Raw genomic sequence first — 18,740 nt, forward strand, 5'->3', positions numbered from 1 at the left:
CGAAGATCAGGCGCCCCATGGTTCCATTGGTCTCGGGAACAGCGGCACCCGGCTCTGAGCCGCGGCGGCCGGCATCATCCTGCACTGAGGTACGGCCCTTTTTAAACTGCCTGCACCCCTAAAATGTTTTGCTGTGGCTGAGCGTATAGGCTGTACTGAGCCTGAAGTATACCGTGAATTTCGCGCGATTTTACACCTTCATTCAAAAGAACTTTTTTATCACTACGCGCTGCTCGAAGTGCGAGCTCACCATATGCTCCGCCATCTTGTTCAGCGCGTGATTTCAGTTTCACACAGAATTTAGGCCACCATGTGAGACAACGGACACTCGCACCGTGTGTAAATGACGAACAAGAAGTGGAAGGATCCCTTTAAACACAAACGAGAAACAAGTCCCGGTTTGACTTGAATGCCATTCCTAAAATTTCATAGGGACCCTGAAGTGGGCTCTAATAAATTTGCGGTATGCCTGGGATGTTAAAGCACGCCCGCCGTTTCACGAATATTGTGCACCAATTTTTTTTTTTACTATGCGTTGTAGAAGCTGAGTTACCTGTAGTCAAAATTTGAATTTCGGCGTCTTCGCGCCTTTCCCTCTCCTCTCGTCACTTTTTGAACGCTGGAAGGTCTGCGCTCTTCCGCCGGCCCCAACTTCGGGGACAGAGCTTCTGACCCGCCAGAGCTACGCAGCTTATTGACCGCGGCCATGGTAGCTGCCTGCCATCTGAAAGAATCTAACCAATAGCCATCTCTCAACATGCATACGCAGCTGCGAGCGATGAAGGAGCGTGCGAGCATGAAAAAGTAGCCGGAAAGGGCTCGCCAACTTTCGCGCTTGATTGTAGGTGGTTTTCTGCTGCGTGTAGAAGTGTATTATTCGGCTCAGGTGTTATTGACAACAAATGCAGTGACTGAGCGAGTTGAAGTGCTCTCCTAGGAAAGTGTTTCGGTGCCCCTTTAAGCCCCCGAGCTGCGGCCGGGGGAAATAAAAGGAAAGGGACACGGAGAGGATGTCAAAGATAAGTACAGAGGGGAGAGATGGCAAGGAAGAACAGTGGAGAGCTATGAGCACTATTTACAGAACAGCTATGTACACTATTTACAAAACACAAAAAGTAAACAGGTTTGCACCGCTCACGCGCGAGTGTCCAGGCACTGTCTGATGTATAACTACTAGTCCGACAGTACGTCCAACCAGTCACAATGGAATTCAATGTACCCACGGAAATCTCTTAAAGTAATGTAGATTTCATTTAAGTAATTTCTCACTAGCTCCACCCTAATACAATCATGCGCCTGTATGCGCAAAAACATTCGTCCTGGTCCGCCCGCGACAAGACGAGTTCTACACCGAAGATTTTGAGGAGTGCAGCTTTCTTTTGTAGGCGTATGAATGCATGCAGCTCAGTGCTAATAACTACTTCCTCCCTTAAAAAGCACGAGTCACTGAAAAACACTTGTTTTTTCGTTACACCAGTATACATTCTTGCTTAGGCTCCTAAAGGTACTAGTATGCCGACTTTTATTCGAACGACATTGCGATAGTTCAAACGCGCCTAGCACATTCATATTCTGAAGAACACCGATCGCTCAACTTTTGCCCGCGTAAAATAACGCCTCGTTACTGGCGCCCTTTCAGCTGACGGTCACTTTTGAGGAACGTGACGAACGTGCGGAACGTGAGGAACGAGGGGAACAAGACGACTTTGAACGGCCGCGCGGGCGCGCCCTGGGGCGCAGAGCCTGGCGCGGTGGCAGCAGGGGCGCCGGAGGACCAAGAGGCGCCGAAGAATCAAGGGGTGCTGGAGAGCCACGGGGCTCTAGAGGACCACGAGTCTCTGGAGGACCTCGGGTCTCTGGAGGACCACGGGCCCCTGGAGGATCAGGGATCTCTGAAGGACCGCGGGTCTCTGGTGAATCACGTGGCTCTGGAGGACCGCGAGGCTCTAGAGGACCGCGAGGTGTCGGAGGTCCAAGAGGAGCCGAAGTGCCAAGGAGTTCCGGAGAATCAAGAGGTTCCGGACGATCAAGGGGTGGCGGAAGACCAATGGGTACCGGAGGACCAAGTGGCAGTGCAGAGAGAAGTGGCGGGGCCAGAGGGAGAGCCAGAGGGGGGGGAAGAGGACGAGGCGGACTCGCTCGCGCATCATCGCAGCCTCGGTCGTCGCAGCCCAGATCATCACAGCCGCGGTCATCTCGTACACGGCAGTTACCGCAAAGGACAGCGCAGCCACTAGCCTTCGACCCAGAGCCCGAGGAGAAAAACATGTCTTTAGTCACAGATGAATGGGTAACTACGCACGTGCTTTGTATGACTTGCGTATCCACCGTGAGCCCGCAACAAGCTGTCTGGGTCGAACAATATGAAAGAGAGCACAGAGTTCGCACTCTACAACTACGTTTATTTTTACTTTTCCTTAAAACTTAAGAAATCATCAAAATGATTAGGCATTTGAAGGAAAACTAATCAGAAAAAGAGAACAGTAATTCGCTGCCTGCATGCTAATAATGTCCCTTTCGGCTTCAACCTGCATGTGCTGTGCGCGTGCAGCAAGCTACTGTTTTAAGTCTCGGAGGTTCTCGCCGGTCAAGCCTTGAAAAGAGAGAAAGGGAGCTCTGAGAAACGTGGCACGGTTTGAAACCTTTCCGGGCCCGATTGCCTCCGCCGAAAGTGGTTCGAAAGCAAGGCTCACAAGTCATTAAACTAAGAGTTTCGACGTGGGCGCATTGCTGTCATAATCCAGCAGTGGCGATTTTTTCTTTCATTCATAATTTAGTCATTAAAAGGTTAACAAAAAAATTGCGCTATCTCTGGAATGAAGTCTCTGTCCAGCCGAGGCTTTCTCACGCACGAAAACGGCCAGTTAGTGTATAATGTCATTTTTCCCGGGCTAGGCTGTGCGAATACGGGAACGAAAGCAGAAGCGCCCAGCGAACAAGATAGGCACTGCAGAATGTCATGTTTCCGAACTAATTAGTGCGAAAATTTCCCTCTTATCCTCGATTTTTCTGGTGCAGTTCCACGGGCTCAGAGGGGCCAGAAGAAAGCCTCAGGAAATTTGCAAGAACCCACAGGCTTAAAGTCGGATGTTTGTTACGCTTATACCCACACCGAGTTTTCAAGATAATCGCAGCGTGTCTCCTATTTTGAAAAATTCTCTATATCTCAGTAGCTATACTATAACCTACGCTGCCCAAGTCGTCTTTCAGCAGACTCTCCCAGGTATTGACTTTCAGTACAAATAGCTCAGCAATTTCGTGCGTAAACCTCAACCTGCGCAGTGCATTATTCGCGCCCTACAGGAAAAGAATCTCGGCAACTTGAAAGTAGTTCGCTACCTTAGCGCTTGAGGACACCTGTGTGAATATCCATAGTTCTACTCCAATACCCCCCGCGTCATCCACTTTGAAAGAATCGCTGTGCCTCGATGTACACTATACAGGAATCCTGTTCTCTATATCTCAGTACCCAGCTATTCGCTGCGCCGACAGCTTTCTGGCCTTCGACGGATACGATGCAACATTGTAGACGATGACAGCCACTTATCTAGCAGTGTACCTTAGCTCGGTTCTCCCAGTCACTCTTTGCGCGCGAAGGTTCGTTGCGCGGGTCCCCCAACTGGCACCAGTTGGTGTGTTGCGGGAGTCGACCTAAGGGGTAGCGTTGACAGTTGGCGATACGTCGGGCCTTCAGGACTCGGACATCGAGAAGTTGTTACTTAATAACGGTTTATTCACATGGAAGAAGTGAAAATGAGAGCTCCATATGCGCCCAAGATGCCTAGGGAAGTCCATTTCCTAGGGGGGAAAGTTCGACATATCGAAAGAGCACATGACACTGGCCGCTGGCACACGAATCACCGCCCCCTACAAACGCTGGCGCATCTGGGCATAGTGACTCGTGTGGTCCGCGACATTGCGGGCCACACGGGTCACGACGCATCCCTGCAAGGCTGTTCTTGCCTGACCGTCCACGGGTGCTTATGACTTATTCGAATCGGCGATCCGGAGCAAGTTTTAACGCTCCGGGAAACCGAAGAGAATGCTTCAATGGGCTATTTGGATGCACATCCTGAGTCCTTATTGGGACTACATAGATATTCTGCACCTTCGCGGATTCGGAGAGGTGTTCTAGACCGCCGTTTGGAATAAGCCATTAGCTCAATAGCGCTCTTGCGTACATAGGTCGCCAGACTCACTCGTTAGTCGACTCACACGAGCTCACTCAGGCTCACATTCAGATCATGATCTGAATCGCGAGTCTGGGATCAGGCTGAGATGATGATCTTTGTTTTCGCGACGACAATATGAGCTTAGCGTTTTTTCTTTCCTCCTCTTGCAAAACCGTGAAAACGAGGAGGACAGCGTTTTGTTCCTTTAGTTTACGCGGGTGCTGTAATGAGCCGCACGGGGATGTGTCGGAAGCTTTGACGGAGTTTCACCGCGTCTCTGCGTGGGAGGCGGGGATCTATTGTCACGCGTCTTTTGCATACTTCGGGCCCATAATAAGCAGTGCGTTCTCATGCTGATGTGATCATGAGTAGAAATGAGTAGTGAGCCGCACTGAGTCATGAGTCAATATAAGTGAGTGAAGCCAAATAAGTCGGGAGTCGAAATGAGTCGTGAGTCTGAGTGAGCTCGAGTAAGTTGTGAACCTGAATGAGTTTGAGTTCGAGTGAGCCCGGGCCACTGTGAGTGTGAGTTAGCCCGAATATTGACCAAACTTTTGTGAGTGAGCCTGAGCGAACACAAATGATTTTGCCCAGGTATGCTTACGTGTACAGGCCCGAATTCGCCGGTTCCCTTGTGAAGTTCCAGTCGTTATTCCGCGCTAATTTCCTGTGTGGCAGTCCGCAAGCTTGCAGACGCTGATACGAAGAAAACACACGTTCGACGGGCTGCCTCCACGTGTTTCACGCGGTCGCCTTGTGGGGCGCTCGTGGTCCGACACCTTGATTTCCTGTTGCTGAAAGCGAGGAGCTCGTCCAGTTTTGATTTTCCACCAATGATCGGGCAATCATCTTTTCGAAACGTAGCAGCCTGGAACCGAACGCTAGAGCCTTAGGACAAACAATAGCAGTTAACTTCGCGGAACCGCAACTTATTTACTGGGCTGCTTTCTGGACCCTCTACGATACAGTCGTCTTATTATCTGATAAATGGTTCCGCCCTCCATGACTGCCTCGCTTAGGGCGGACACCTGAATGCAGAGATTGGCAGGAGATCGAAGTACCGTCAGTGAAGGAGAGAGCATAAAGGCCATGTACACACGATATACAGAATGTATAGCGATACATGCAAACGCGTAAGCAAATAAACAAGTCTGCAGAAAATACGTGCGTCTCGATAAAATATCACTGTCGAAATATATAAACGCACAATATACGTGCATAGGTCACATTAAATGTTGCGCCCTGTCATTGCAACGACGTGCGTTACGACCATTACGACGCTGCTGTTAGCTTAACAAGGAGGAAAGTACTGTGCCTTCAGCTTCGCGAACAAGCTTCGCCGAATGGGCCGCAAGCTTGGGGGAACTGTTGCGTCCTTCTGGACTCAGCTTAAGGCCGCCGCTCAAGTGCTTAAGTAGAGCTCGCACCGCCTGCGCGTCTCAGGCCCGTGTATGTTCACGTTGCTTTGAGATCAGGCGTCACAAAATACACAATTTTTTATATTTGAGCTTGAGGCATTGTAGCAGTTGCTTATTATGCGACCACCAGAAAACCAGACATAAACAAGCCAAGAAGTGGCGTCGAGCCATGTGCGAGCTACCAGTGTCTAACTCACTTTACACGGTACCGAAAATAGCCTGGAATTCTCTTTTTTCTTCCCGGGCCAGTAAATGAAGGTAGTGCAAACGCTATCTCCTGGGCAACATCTCTGCAAAGCACTCATTCGGAAACGAATCTCTGCAAAGTCTTTCGGCCGACAGCTCTTACGGGCGTCTCCGGCTTGGAAATCTTTCTGCCGGAGCACGGATCCTATCATTCCGGTCACCTTTGCCGCTCTCGGCCTACTGTGACAAGCGCTGCACAGCGAACAAGACAGGTCCCCGATGGATTGGCTTATTCTCGGAACTGTTCTCCGGCAGCTGTCTTTCTATAGGTGGTCTACTGCTGCCTCAAGGCATGCAGGAGGCCAATATTGCAAAAGCGAGTACGGTACGCGTCGATACTTCAAGACGCTCAGTATGCATTTTCAAACTACCTGACTGGCATTGCGCATGTCAGGCTGAGATCTCAAACTTGTACTTCATGCTGTGAGCAAGCAGTAAAGCGTTGCTAGCACTGATGGCGCAGTTTCAGGCGTTTATTTCTCCTCAAAAAAAAAATCGCTACGCATCGTGCTGCAGACTTTACTGCTCTAGCGCACTTGCAGCAGACCCTTTCGGGCTTATTCTAAACGCGTACTACGCCGAACCAAATAGCTATGCGGTGCAGTTCCGCTTCCTCCCATTTCTCAAGCCGGAGCGTGGCATATATAATGGGCATTTGGTGGTAAAAGTGGCACCATTCGGTATCGTCGGCGTTTGTTTCGACGTGTACCCACAGCAGCAGAAAGGTGGAGCCGTCCGTTTCCGTTATTCCCTTGGGCTACGCTGGTGAACCTTTAGATTGGATGCAGAAAAACGCCTTGCATGCTGCATCAAGAAGGAGCTTCTCTCCAAATGCACGGCAGTGTAGAAGCGCTTCCATAGCTGCGTCCAAATGAAATTCCAGCGACTGACAGGGCCGTAATATTTGATCACGACAAACGCAGCCAAAATTTGGTACTTCAAAACTGCAGGCTCGCGTCAAGTACGGCTAGGGCTTTCCGTCCTGCGTCACTGGGTAGACATTGCAGTTTTCGATCGGTATTTGGGGGAAGCACCTCTGGCCCGCTGTATTTTTGTCGCGTGCAGGAAATTGAAGCAAATGTTTACGTGTTCGCCATGCTATGCTTCCTTTTGCAAAGCCTATCGGCAAAAAAGAAATTAGACAAATATTGCACCAACATTTCAGAGTCAATTCACACATGAGAGGCGTTCGTAACATCAAAAGAAGCACCAGTGAGCGCACAAAGTGGAAGTAACGTACGTCTATATCCGAGCGAAACAAATATATGAGCGTTTGTGTTCAGTCAATTCTTTAGTTTTTTTGCGTGCTCCTCCGTTGATTCATTGATTTGTTGATTTGTGTTCAGTCAATTCTTTAGTTTTTGTGCGGGCTCCTCCGTTGATTCATTGATTTGTTGATTTACTGATTGATTGATTCTCTTGTTAATTTGTTAATCTATTTGCTTATTAGTCTTTTTCGTACATTGATTTGTTTGTTTGCTGATTTATTGATAGATTGATTTGTTTGTTCGTTCGATTGTTACCCCCCCCCCTCCCCTCCCCTGTGTCGGCTGTATTCAACTCGCAGAGCCTGTGGGGCGCCAAGGACATGGTGCGGTGCCCGTTCAACCCATCGCACCAGGTGCTTCGATCGCAGCGGGCCAATCACATCCGCTTCTGCAAGAGCAGGATCAACGGAAGTGAGTGCCCGACTTCCGCTTGCATGCTGGGGACTGCGTCTGCCCCGCCACACTCCGCGCAAACGCTTGGGCGGTAACCGACGCACGCTCTCCTCATCCTCCTGAAGTGAGAGGGACCTTTTCGAAGCAGCTGCCACAAACACCCGGGATGAAAAAAAATGTCCCATAAAGAAAGGAAACGTGGTCACACCGGGATAAAGCGAACACATGACGCCAGCATATACGAACGAGCGCTATGCGTCGACTGTGTTGATTAAATGTTATCAACATTGTAAAGTAGAGAACATAACACCCAGTTAGCACCTTCACGCTTCAACTTCGCTTTCTCCCGACATGAAGTAATAGACGAATCTTATGTGCGCGCAAAATAATCGGAATGCACTGAGTTCTAACTTTCGCTGTAATCAGTGCAATCGGGTAGCCACTAACCGAATAACGCAAGCGCTTTCTCGGAGTTATGCAGCGTTTTTTTCACCTATTGTTTTTCTTCACTTGGTCCCCAGTAGCAAACGATTCATTGTCAAACTCAAGAGCCACGGTTTAGCCTTGACGTTCTTTCAGCTCTGATAAATGTATTTAAACGCCTACACTGCGCCGCACATTATGAATACCTACGAGTGGACAGAAAAATTGGTGCGAACAAAAAAGACCTCTTCACATGCACATTCGTATGCGCTGCGCATTTATAAGAAACAGAGCATGTGCCTGCCCCTCCACAAAGGGTTCAAGTCGACCCTTCCCAGGCGAAATTAATAATTTAATTTTAACTGCAGGTGCAGCCAATAATTCGAGCAAACTATGTCAGAACTTAGAATTGCTCGATCAGCTGCGTAGCCGTCAGAGAAGGCGCCTATTTTGCGGCGTCAAGTTCTAATGAGAGGAACTTCATGTCTACTATCTCCGTGCAGTTTGGCCTTCTCTCGACACGTTAATTGTCTGTGAAACAAACACATCATTACGCGCAGTTTTCGCTCAGGTCTGACTGCAATACTGTGAATAGCGTCAATGTAATTCTCAACCAAGTAACGGAGCCCGGGTCTTTGGGGAACTTATTGATCCTGGACAGCGTTATTCTCATTTACGTGGTACTTTTGTGATCAAACATCAGCGAGGAAGCGCTTTAAAAACTCGGCAAAACAATTTTACACTGCAAACGAGCTTTGCAGTTCGACGCATATATCTCTCTGCTAACTGCCTTATCGTTAGGCAGCACATCCAGTGAGATAAATCCGCCAATGGCTCAAAAATAGTGAACAGAAGTTTTCTGGACGACCCAGTAGTAGAAAACTTTTTTGTTCTTGGTGATTTCGATTGGGGCCATTTCATCGAAATTTTTTTTGCCCCGACTCTGAATTACGAGCCCAGGTTTTCTGGCCGGTCGCGATGTGGGGCAAGAAATTTTATGTTTTGATATTGAATGCAAACCATGATGCAAACGCTCCAGCAGCTCAGAACAGGTGGTTTTTCTTCGTTGTATGTCCTCGGATGAGGAACTTCGAAGAACCCACTTTAGAGTATCCCATCAGAGTCTTGGATAATTTCCGCCGCGCTTTTATGTGCTCACTGAGAGCTGCAGAGCCAGTTGGCGGCTCATGATGTCCCGATCAGGACTAATCATCTCATCGGCGCGCAACAACATATTTTGGCTAGTAGCAGTTGCAGGGAGTCCGGAAAGCGCCTGATCGTACAAGTAGTAATAGGGATTTATTCAAAATAATAATAAAAACGAAGGAAAAGATTTTTGCTACCCCGCCATCTGCCATCGATACGGAAAGGATCTGAGTTGGGGCCTCGGAAATGATCGAACAAATACTAGTTTCGCCGCTTCCTGAAACTTCGATCCTCTTGAACCGGTGTCCAACGATGCTCCTGACTATCGCGCATGCAGCACACAGATGCGACACCGACGCCATTTGCGTGGAGTGGTACGGTAGCGCTACCGGCGCGACGGAGTATTGTATTATGTCTTTCAAAAAAAAAAGAAGAGAAAGTATTAGACAACAATTTTTCACAATAGCCCAAAAAAGATGCACGCTGTGAAGGTTCCAGCTTTCTGACGGGAAAAACACATCCCGTATATATATATATATATATATATATATATATATATATATATATATATATATACCGACCGGGACTTGCACATCAAGAGTAGCAGTTCAAGGCGCAACCTACCTGGCAACGTTCGTTATACTCGAACATTGTTCCCGTGACGTCATTCTCGGGATGGATTTCTTGACCGAGAATGGAGCGGTCATCGACCTCCATTCAAAGGCCGTGTGTTTCTCCACAGAGAACGCAATACACAGAGATCCAGACCATCCGACCGCACTTTGCATCCTGGATGACCACGTCACCATCCCACCTCGTTCGAGTATTATGGTTTCTGTCGGCGCCAAGACTGTGCGGAATTTCGAAGGCGTCGCGGAAGGCAACCAGATCTTGCTTTTTGCCAGGAGCCTTGCTGTCGCCAGAGGAGTCGTTAATCTCGTCGACGGAGAAACAGAAGTGCTGATAACCAATTTCGGTGGTGCACACCAACATCTGAACGTGGGAACCGTTGTGGCTCACGTTGATGCCATCGCCCATGTCAGCAGCACACCCAGTATTTCCACAATGTCGTTGTCGCAAGAGCAGAGCCCAGTCACTGGTTTCACGTTCGACGTCAATCCAGCACTCTCCCCGACGCAGCAACAACAAGTTAAAGATCTTCTGCGCTACGGCGACATCTTCTCGGTATCATCGCGTGTTGGACGAACTCACCTAGCGAAGCATCGCATTATTACGGGCGTTAACGTGCACCCTCTCCGACAGTTCCCCTACCGAGTGTCTCCCGCTGAACGCGACGCTATTGGCCGCCAAGTCAAGGAAATGCTCCGCGACGACGTAATTCGTCCTTCCCGGAGTCCCTGGGCAGCGCCAGTCGTCCTTGCGAAGAAGAAAGACGGAACATTGCGGTTCTGTGTAGACTACCGTCGCTTAAACAAAGTCACCAAAAAGGATGTCTATCCTCTCCCCCGGATCGACGACGCTCTGGATCGCCTTTGTAGCGCTAAATACTTTTCTTCGATGGACCTCAAGTCAGGTTACTGGCAAATTGAGGTCGATGAGCGGGACCGTGAAAAAACAGCTTTTATTACTCCAGATGACCTGTATGAATTTACGGTCATGCCCTTTGGACTGTGCTGTGCACCGGCAACTTTCCAACGCCTCATGGATACCGTCCTTGCCGATTTAAAATGGCAGACGTGTCTCGTCTATCTTGACGATGTTGTCGTCTTCGCCCCGACTTTCCAGGAGCATCTTCACCGCCTCGAATTGGTCCTACAAGCAATAAGGTCTTCTGGACTCACGCTCAAAAGTGAGAAATGCCACTTTGCGTATACAGAGCTGAAGTTCTTAGGGCACGTTGTGAATCAAGCCGGTGTTCAGCCTGATCCTGAAAAAACAACAGCTATTGCCCATTTTCCGCCGCCGCAAGACCTGAAAGCTGTTCGCCGTTTTCTTGGATTGTGCGCGTATTACCGTCGCTTCGTGAAAGATTTTGCTTGCATTGCCGAGCCGCTGACGCGCCTAACAAGGTCGGACACACCTTTCACATGGGAAGCAGCGCAAGAAAATGCATTCCGCAGCCTTCAAAGCCTCCTGCAGGCGCCTCCCGTTCTGGCTCACTTCGACGTAAACGCCGACACGGAGCTCCATACTGATGCCAGCAACATCGGCTTAGGTGCTGTCCTGGGCCAGATCCAAGCAGGTCAAGAACGGGTCATCGCTTACGCAAGTCGATGTTTGTCACCAGCCGAATCAAACTATTCCGCTACCGAGAAAGAATGCCTTGCCATTCTATGGGCCACTTCGAAATTCCGACCGTACCTTTACGGCAAAATTTTTAAGGTGGTGACCGATCATCATGCCTTATGCTGGCTCGCAAGCCTTAAAGACCCGTCCGCTCGCCTCGTCCGATGGAGTCTGCGGCTCCAGGAATACGACATGACTGTCGTGTACAAATCCGGGCGCAAGCACTCATGACGCCGATTGTCTGTCCCGCGCCCCAGTAGATCCTTCTACCGACGCCTGTAATGATGACATCTTACTGACTGCTCTCAGCGCCTCCTGCCTCGCTGACCAACAATGCGCCGACCTCGAACTTCGAGACGTAATGGAATTTCTCAACGGCAGCAACACGACCGCCCCACGCGCTTTCAGGCCCGTGTTGCCATCTTTATGCATCCGCAATGGTCTTCTGGTCAAGAAAAATTTCGCTCCAAACAATACGCAATACCTAATCGTCGTACCGCCTAGCCTGCGCAATGAAATCCTCCAAGCCTCCCATGACGAACCCACTTCTGGACATTTGGGCATAGCCCGTACGCTAGCCCGAATCCAAGAGAATTACTACTGGCCTCGTCTCCGTGCTGATGTCACTCACTACGTCAGAACGTGCCGAGCCTGTCAGCGTCGCAAGGTACCGTCAACCAAACAAGCTGGGTTCTTGATGCCCAAACTAAGTGACCCCCGGCTGTACGAATCTGTGGGCCCATCCACGGAGTGGTGACCTTTTTCAGAGTGGCGGCAAAATTTCCACTGAGGATAGAGTAATCCGCCCCTGTGTCGACGAGTGCAGTGACGTCTGTTCCGTCGAGGGAAATGCTCAGGTTTGCTGTCGTAGACGGTGTGTGAGCGGTACGGCGCGGTGTTCGGTCACGGCTGCGGTGCGGCGCGGGTTCATTTCGATACGTCAGGTGGCATTCCCGTCGAGTCGGCGTTTCACGGTGTTGGACGGCATTCGGTCGTTGCATCGGGTGGCCACCTAGTTGCGGCGTAGGAGGGTCTGTTACATTTCGTCGGTGAGCAACCTCCCCCTCAAAGGTTGCTGCTTTTAGTTTTCCTGGCGGGGGCTTGGCGACCTTCCCCGAGGAAAGTCACCGTAAGACCGACGACGTGGGGATGGCGACCTGCGGGTCCCACCGGCAGATTCGGCCAGATAATCGTTGATTTCTCTGGGTCGCTGCCCAGGCTGCGGACGTGGTGCATCTGCAGGGAACCCCGGCAGGCCCATCTGACGATACCTGCAGTTGCGGTACAGGTGGCCCGGCTCACCGCAGTGATAGCAGAGAGGACGGTAGTTGGGAGTGCGCCAGATGTCACTTTTACGGGGATACGATGGAGCAGGACGAGCAGGTGGTGGCGACCGAAAAGAGGCCGGGGTTTCCTGAAGACGAGTCGGCGGCGGTTGTGCGCGACGAGCAACAGCGGCGTATGTCATTTGCGGTGGGGCTGTGGACGGCTGAAAGGGAGCTGGTGTTGTAAGCGCCTGTTGCACCTCTTCCCGAATAACCTCGGATAGAGCAGTAACCGTTGGCGCAGGCGGCGTAGCCGGGAACAGCTTCTGGAGCTCCTCGCGAACGATAGCTCGTACGGTTTCGCGAAGCATGTGGGTGTTACTGATGTCCGTGGTTGCCGCAGTCATGGCCAAAGGTTGACGCTCGTACTGCCGCAACCGCATATCGAGTGTCTTTTCCATGGTGGTTGCCTCCGACAGAAACTCTGCGACCGTGCTCGGTGGATTGCGAACCAGTCCGGCAAAGATTTGCTCCTTGACACCTCGCATAAGGTACCGGAGTTTCTTCTGCTCTGTCATGTCCGGGTCAGCTCGACGAAATAACTTTGCCATCTCTTCGAAGTATACCAGTATGCTTTCATTTGGTAGCTGGGTTCGGGACTGAAGGAGCAGATCGGCCCGTTCTCTTCGAATCACCGTGGTGAAATCCTTCAGGAACTGGTCTTTAAATACGTTCCACGTCGTTATGGACGACTCCCGGTTCTCGAACCTCGTACGAGCTGCGCCCTCCAGCGAAAAGAACACGTGTTGAAGCTTGGAGTCTTCCGCCCATCTGTTGTACCGGGCCACGCGTTCAATTTCTCCAGCCAGTCTTCCGGGTCTTCGCCTGGAGAACCTTGGAAGATCGGTGGCTCCCGAGGCTGCTGCAGCACAACAGAAGGTGAACTAATCGTCGTCTGCATGCCTATTTCGGGCTGGACGGTCGTCGACGATGGCGCTGAACGAATCGCTTGGGTTGAGCGAAACTCCAGAAGCCCAAACTCGGGTTGAAGGCTTTGGAGCCGGCGGCTGCCGTGGTGTACAGGCGTCACCTCGATGGCAGATGACCCTCGAGGACTTGAATCCCTGCTTGCTGGGGGAGTCCGAGGCATGGAATGCGTTACCCAGCACCTCCACCAGATGTCACGGGTGGTACAGCTCGGTTGGATACGTCAAAGTAGGTGACTGCAGCGGACGTCAGTAGCAGTCCCAAAAGCGGAGCATTCGCAGCCAGACACTTCGGCTTCTTTTTCTAAGGCCAGCTCGCACGCGCATTGCGCGCTCTCGTTGTTCCAGTAGAACGACGACGATGAATGGGCGGTGTCATTATATATATATATATATATATATATATATATATATATATATATATATATATATATATATATATATATATATATATATATATATATATATATATATATATATATATATATATATATATATGTATATATACGGCTATGAGAGACGCCCTACAGAAGGGCTCCGAAAGTTTCGACCACCTGGGGTTCTTTAACGTGCATTGACATCGGACAGTACACTAGCCTCTAGCATTTTGCGTCCATCGAAATGCGACCGCCGCGCCCGGGATCGAACCCGCGTCATACGCGTCAGCATCCGAACGCCATAACCACTGAGCCACCGCGGCGTGCAGAAGTGTCGCTGACCACTTGACTTTCTATTACAGGGCATGGGCGCCAGCGCAGGGGAGAGGAGCCTCAGCTGCTGCCGCCCGAAGAGAACTGGGAACCAGGTAAGCTTACAGAGTCTTATATCGCTTATACCGCTCGAGCAAAATAAAAAGAGACACTTGATTAGCATGCAGCCAACACTACCTAAGTATGAGTAAGAGGTATCTTTTATTACTTGTCGCTCGCTAGCTCTATTCCAGGCACTTTTTCGCGTTCAGTGCAAAAGTAAAAATAAATTACTCCATTGAGCGTTAACTAAGCCAGCGGTTCATTTTCAAATTGCCTGTATACCTGCACTATTGCACTGAGGAGTATCGTGTAACGCCGTGCCTAGAAAGCTGCGTGATCACATTCATAACTAATCCTTGGAACGCGTTGCCGGCACCCAGGGCATGAGAGAAAACCTACACACACAAAAAAAATATTAGTTCTAAGCCTACCGCCTTAGCGCATTAATCAGTGAAAGCTGATTGGCATTAGCGGTCGAGAGGTCTGGAGTGGCAGGCCGATTTAGACGTTTCACGGGCTACTTCCCCGTTGGGCGTTTCACAGGCCCATTTCGGCGTCTATACGCTCACGTGCATACTCGGCCTTTTTCCGCGTGCGGTCTTCAGTTCGATCGCGTTCCGGGCGCACTTCACGAACTCCAGGGCCCGCTTTGCACGAAGCAAGCAGTCTAGTTCCCCGTGTTGTCTTATTCGCTGGTTTGGAGGAAAGGAAAGGCGCGTAACTGACTCTCTGGGTCAGTGAACACCTCAGTTGTGCTTATTATATTGCATTTTGTATTATTATTCTAGAATATTCCTCATCCCACGATGTCGCTCGTGACGTGACCACGTGTAACCTTGAGTCACTGGAAGCTTTTCCAGCTACTCTAATGCAACCAATTTTACCGCGCGAGAGCCGCAAGCACTATATTCGGACACAACCATAGTGGCAGCCTTGGGCATCCTCGGTGCGCAGCGACTAGCAAAACACAGCGGGAAAACCGCGAAAACCCCGCTTCCATGCCGCGACAGCGGGTGCGCAACGATGGTGATGATCCCGCAAACTGCTGTCGCCAAATAACGTGTTACACAGTCATAGCAACCGTCGGCCAATCCTTGAAGCAAACATTAGCCGGCTACTAAAAACAAACACAGCCAAAGGCCGCCACGAAAAGGTTAACCGAAAAAGAAGAAAAGTGAGCTGTTTTAGCAACTCACTCTATTCCAAGAACTTTGCTTGCTTGAATCTGCTTGTGACTGTGCTGCCGCCAAGCAATTGGGTAATGCCAGCACATTTATTTAGCTCACATAGTGTCATGCGGGGGACGGTCTGCGCTAATTTTAGCGCCGTCATTAATCCAGTGATTGAACAGGTCATGGTCTTTTTTTTAAGACATGCACCAAGGCTGCGCAGTGGTCGTCAGGCATGTTTCTGCAGAAATTATTTGTACAGACTCGGAAAAGCTTACACAAACCCGACAACGATGTTGAATAACAAAGCCCGAAAAGATGGCTAATGCTCGGTACAATTCAAATGCGAACACCGGCTAGTGAAGTTCTGTACATCATCATCTCAATAATAACGACCTTTGTCATGACATACCGGGGTGGTGAGGTGGCAAGCTGCTGTCGTGGGACAGTATAATGCAACAATTTCATCTATCTCAATTCACCCAACCTCACCGGCTCAGTCAAATAAACGCGTCCGCTTTCGCTCGGAACGAGCGGCGCAATGCTATAAGAATAGAAAGAACTAGGTGCCGTATTTTGTAGCGTTTTCCTTCGTTTCCCTTCCTTTTTTCTTTTCTTTTTTTTTTTGGGGGGGGGGTTCCTCACTCAGTGGTCGGGGCTTCCCTGTGGCGTACGACACCAATGACGGAAGGCGAAAAAAAAGGCGTTAGAGAATCCGGCCCCTTCTCTGTTATTTTTACTCTACACTCCGTTGCACGCCTTCGTTCCACCGCTTACAAAGTATAAAGCAACCAACGTTACGACAAGAATGGTGATTAGATGAAGGTAGTTTAAAGTGGTAAGGCAAGTAGTAAGGTGGTAAGCTGGAGTAAGGTGATCACACCAAGAAAAAGAGCGTTGAAAAGTGGAAGTTGGTTTATTTTTAGCAGTGGACATGACTTCAGACCTGCAACTGTTTTCAACCATAGCCTGCAGCATGGTTCTTAAATTTGCGGGAACAGTTAAACTTTTTTAAAAAGGCCATAGATAAATTGATCCAACAGTGAGCACCGAACTTCACCTTTCGTTCCCAGCAAAAGCAGACTGGCATTCGCATGCAAGGTCTCGCTAACCTATAACATTAGAAGAATGCGTAAAAAATGACTTCGCACATTTCTCACTTGTCTGTTGTACTAGAGGCTTAACCGTCAATGACACTGATTATATTGCGCCCTCCCTCCGAAGCGGACGCCTGGCCATTCGCACGACGAACGTATGTAAACGTAAACTGGCGCTTCTTCTTTGCTTCCTGTTCATTCGCTGACAGCTGCAAAACAGGTGTCTGAATTGAAGGAGGCAGTCGGAAGCGACGAAATAGCGGACGCCACTCGCGCAATTTAAAGCAGTCCTGATTCTACATAAGCATAGCAAAGAAGCAGAGCTTCCTTCAGCCGCAGTATAGCTTCGAGTAATTGAGACGCTTTGTTTAGGTCGCAAAAATCGCCCCTACAAGAAGGCAACTTCGAAGGAGCCAGTTGTTGTTCAAAAACCAACTGTGAGGGCGAAATTCGGTTCAGTCTTCGAGAAAGCTGGGATGCCCATTGTTGCGATGGGCCTAATGAGAGAATAGGCACAAGCCGAGACATCGGGACTCTGGGACTCGGACGTCGAGGGGCGGTCGCTGAGGCTGAGAGCGAGGGCAGAAAACTTGACTTATGCACACGGCAGAAATGAAAACACTCGTCTTTATACGCTGCACACCGTCTACATAATCTACATCACATGTCGTTTGCAACACTATGAAAACTGCGGCGACCTGAGCCAAACAGAACGGCGTGCGCTGCAAAACGTGCTCCTCCGATGCAGTGTACTAGAATGTTTTCTAGTTCACTGTACTTCCGATCCCCTCACCCCCGCGACTGGTGGCTTCATCCCTGGGAAAAAAAGAACACGAGTCCCCAGCTGCTGCGCAGAGGAGACTATCGGCTCGGCGGACGCCATGTTTACGAATGGCGGCGCACCACTTCGCAGCAGGGCTCCCATGTGCTGTGTACGCGCGGGAAGCTTTCTCTGCTAATTTAACCAGAGAATAAAGCGCTCGCTCTACTCTGATACGGGGGAGGTTTTCTTCTATGGACCTCAACCTACAGTATGTATGTACTTCCAAAACACCACCCTGAACTACATTTCCAGTTACTGCAACATTTGTTTAAAAATGCTAATACTGCTAAAATGTTTGAGGCACTATTCGTTGTCTTCTGGGCCCTCACTGGAGGAGAGAGCACTACCTTGCACAGTGCTTCAAGCAACTTGTGAGGTAAAGTATACGTAAGTCGCTCGTTCCCTATGCGGAAAAGTTAGTCATATCATAGATTCAGCCGCGTGTGCACGAGTGCGACAGTAGCGCATCGTAATTCCTAGCGTACCTCGTTCAGCCGATGCGCCAGCATTCACGGGTCATCATCATCATAAACCTGACTACACCTACTGCGGGACAAAGGCCTCTCCCACATCTCTCCAATTAACCCTGCCATGCACCAGCTGCTGTCACTTTTTCCCTGCAAATGTCGATGTCATCCGCCCACCTAACTTTCTGCCACCCCCTGCTAGGCTTACCTTTTCTTGGTATCCAGTCCGTCACCCTTAACGACCATCGGTTATATTGCCTTCGGATTACATACACCCTTACAAAAATAGTCTATAGACGGTCTATAGACTACTTACAGCCTCTGTTGCCTTCCTATAGATATTTATTTTTGTCTATTGGTAAACTGTCATTCATTGTTTGAAACAACCTGCCTAAATGCACTCTACCTCATTCTTATTTCTATAGTTATTTCTTTCTCGTGATCCGGATCTCCGGTCACTAACTTCCCTAAATACGCGTATTCCCTTATCACTTCCAGCATCTCTCTACCAATTGTAAACTGCTGTTGCCTTCCGGACTGTTTAGCATTACTTTGGTTTTCTGCACATTAATTTTTAGATAAACTGTTCTGCTCTGCATGTTCAAGTCATTGATCATGATTTGCAATTAATCCCCTGAGTGACTTAGCAAGGCAATGTCATCAGCGGATCGCAGATTACTAAGGTATTCTCTATTAACTCTTATCCCCAATTGTTCCCAATCCAGGCCTCTGAATGCCTCCTGTAAACAGCCGCCGCGGTGGCTGAGTGGTTACGGCGCTCGGCTGCCGGCCCGAAAGACGTGGGTTCGATCCCGGCCGCGGCGGTCGAATTTCGATGGAGGCGAAATTCTAGAGGCCCGTGTACTGT

At 49.7% G+C, this 18,740-nt stretch overlaps 1 protein-coding gene across 1 annotated transcript in view; it reads left to right on the forward strand.

Annotated features, from left to right (window-relative positions):
* The window catches only part of LOC144094940 (uncharacterized), a 33,921-nt gene continuing 15,181 nt past the window's right edge, over positions 1–18,740 (forward strand). The window contains exons 1-4 of the mRNA XM_077628812.1: positions 1–89; positions 1,640–2,290; positions 7,404–7,515; positions 14,304–14,369. Of these exons, the coding sequence (XP_077484938.1) occupies positions 18–89; positions 1,640–2,290; positions 7,404–7,515; positions 14,304–14,369 (901 nt within the window). The 5' untranslated portion in view covers positions 1–17. The remainder of the gene's footprint in view (positions 90–1,639; positions 2,291–7,403; positions 7,516–14,303; positions 14,370–18,740) is intronic.

This window comes from Amblyomma americanum, chromosome 1 (assembly GCF_052857255.1).
Source record: "Amblyomma americanum isolate KBUSLIRL-KWMA chromosome 1, ASM5285725v1, whole genome shotgun sequence".
NCBI classification, from domain to species: Eukaryota; Metazoa; Arthropoda; class Arachnida; order Ixodida; family Ixodidae; genus Amblyomma; species Amblyomma americanum.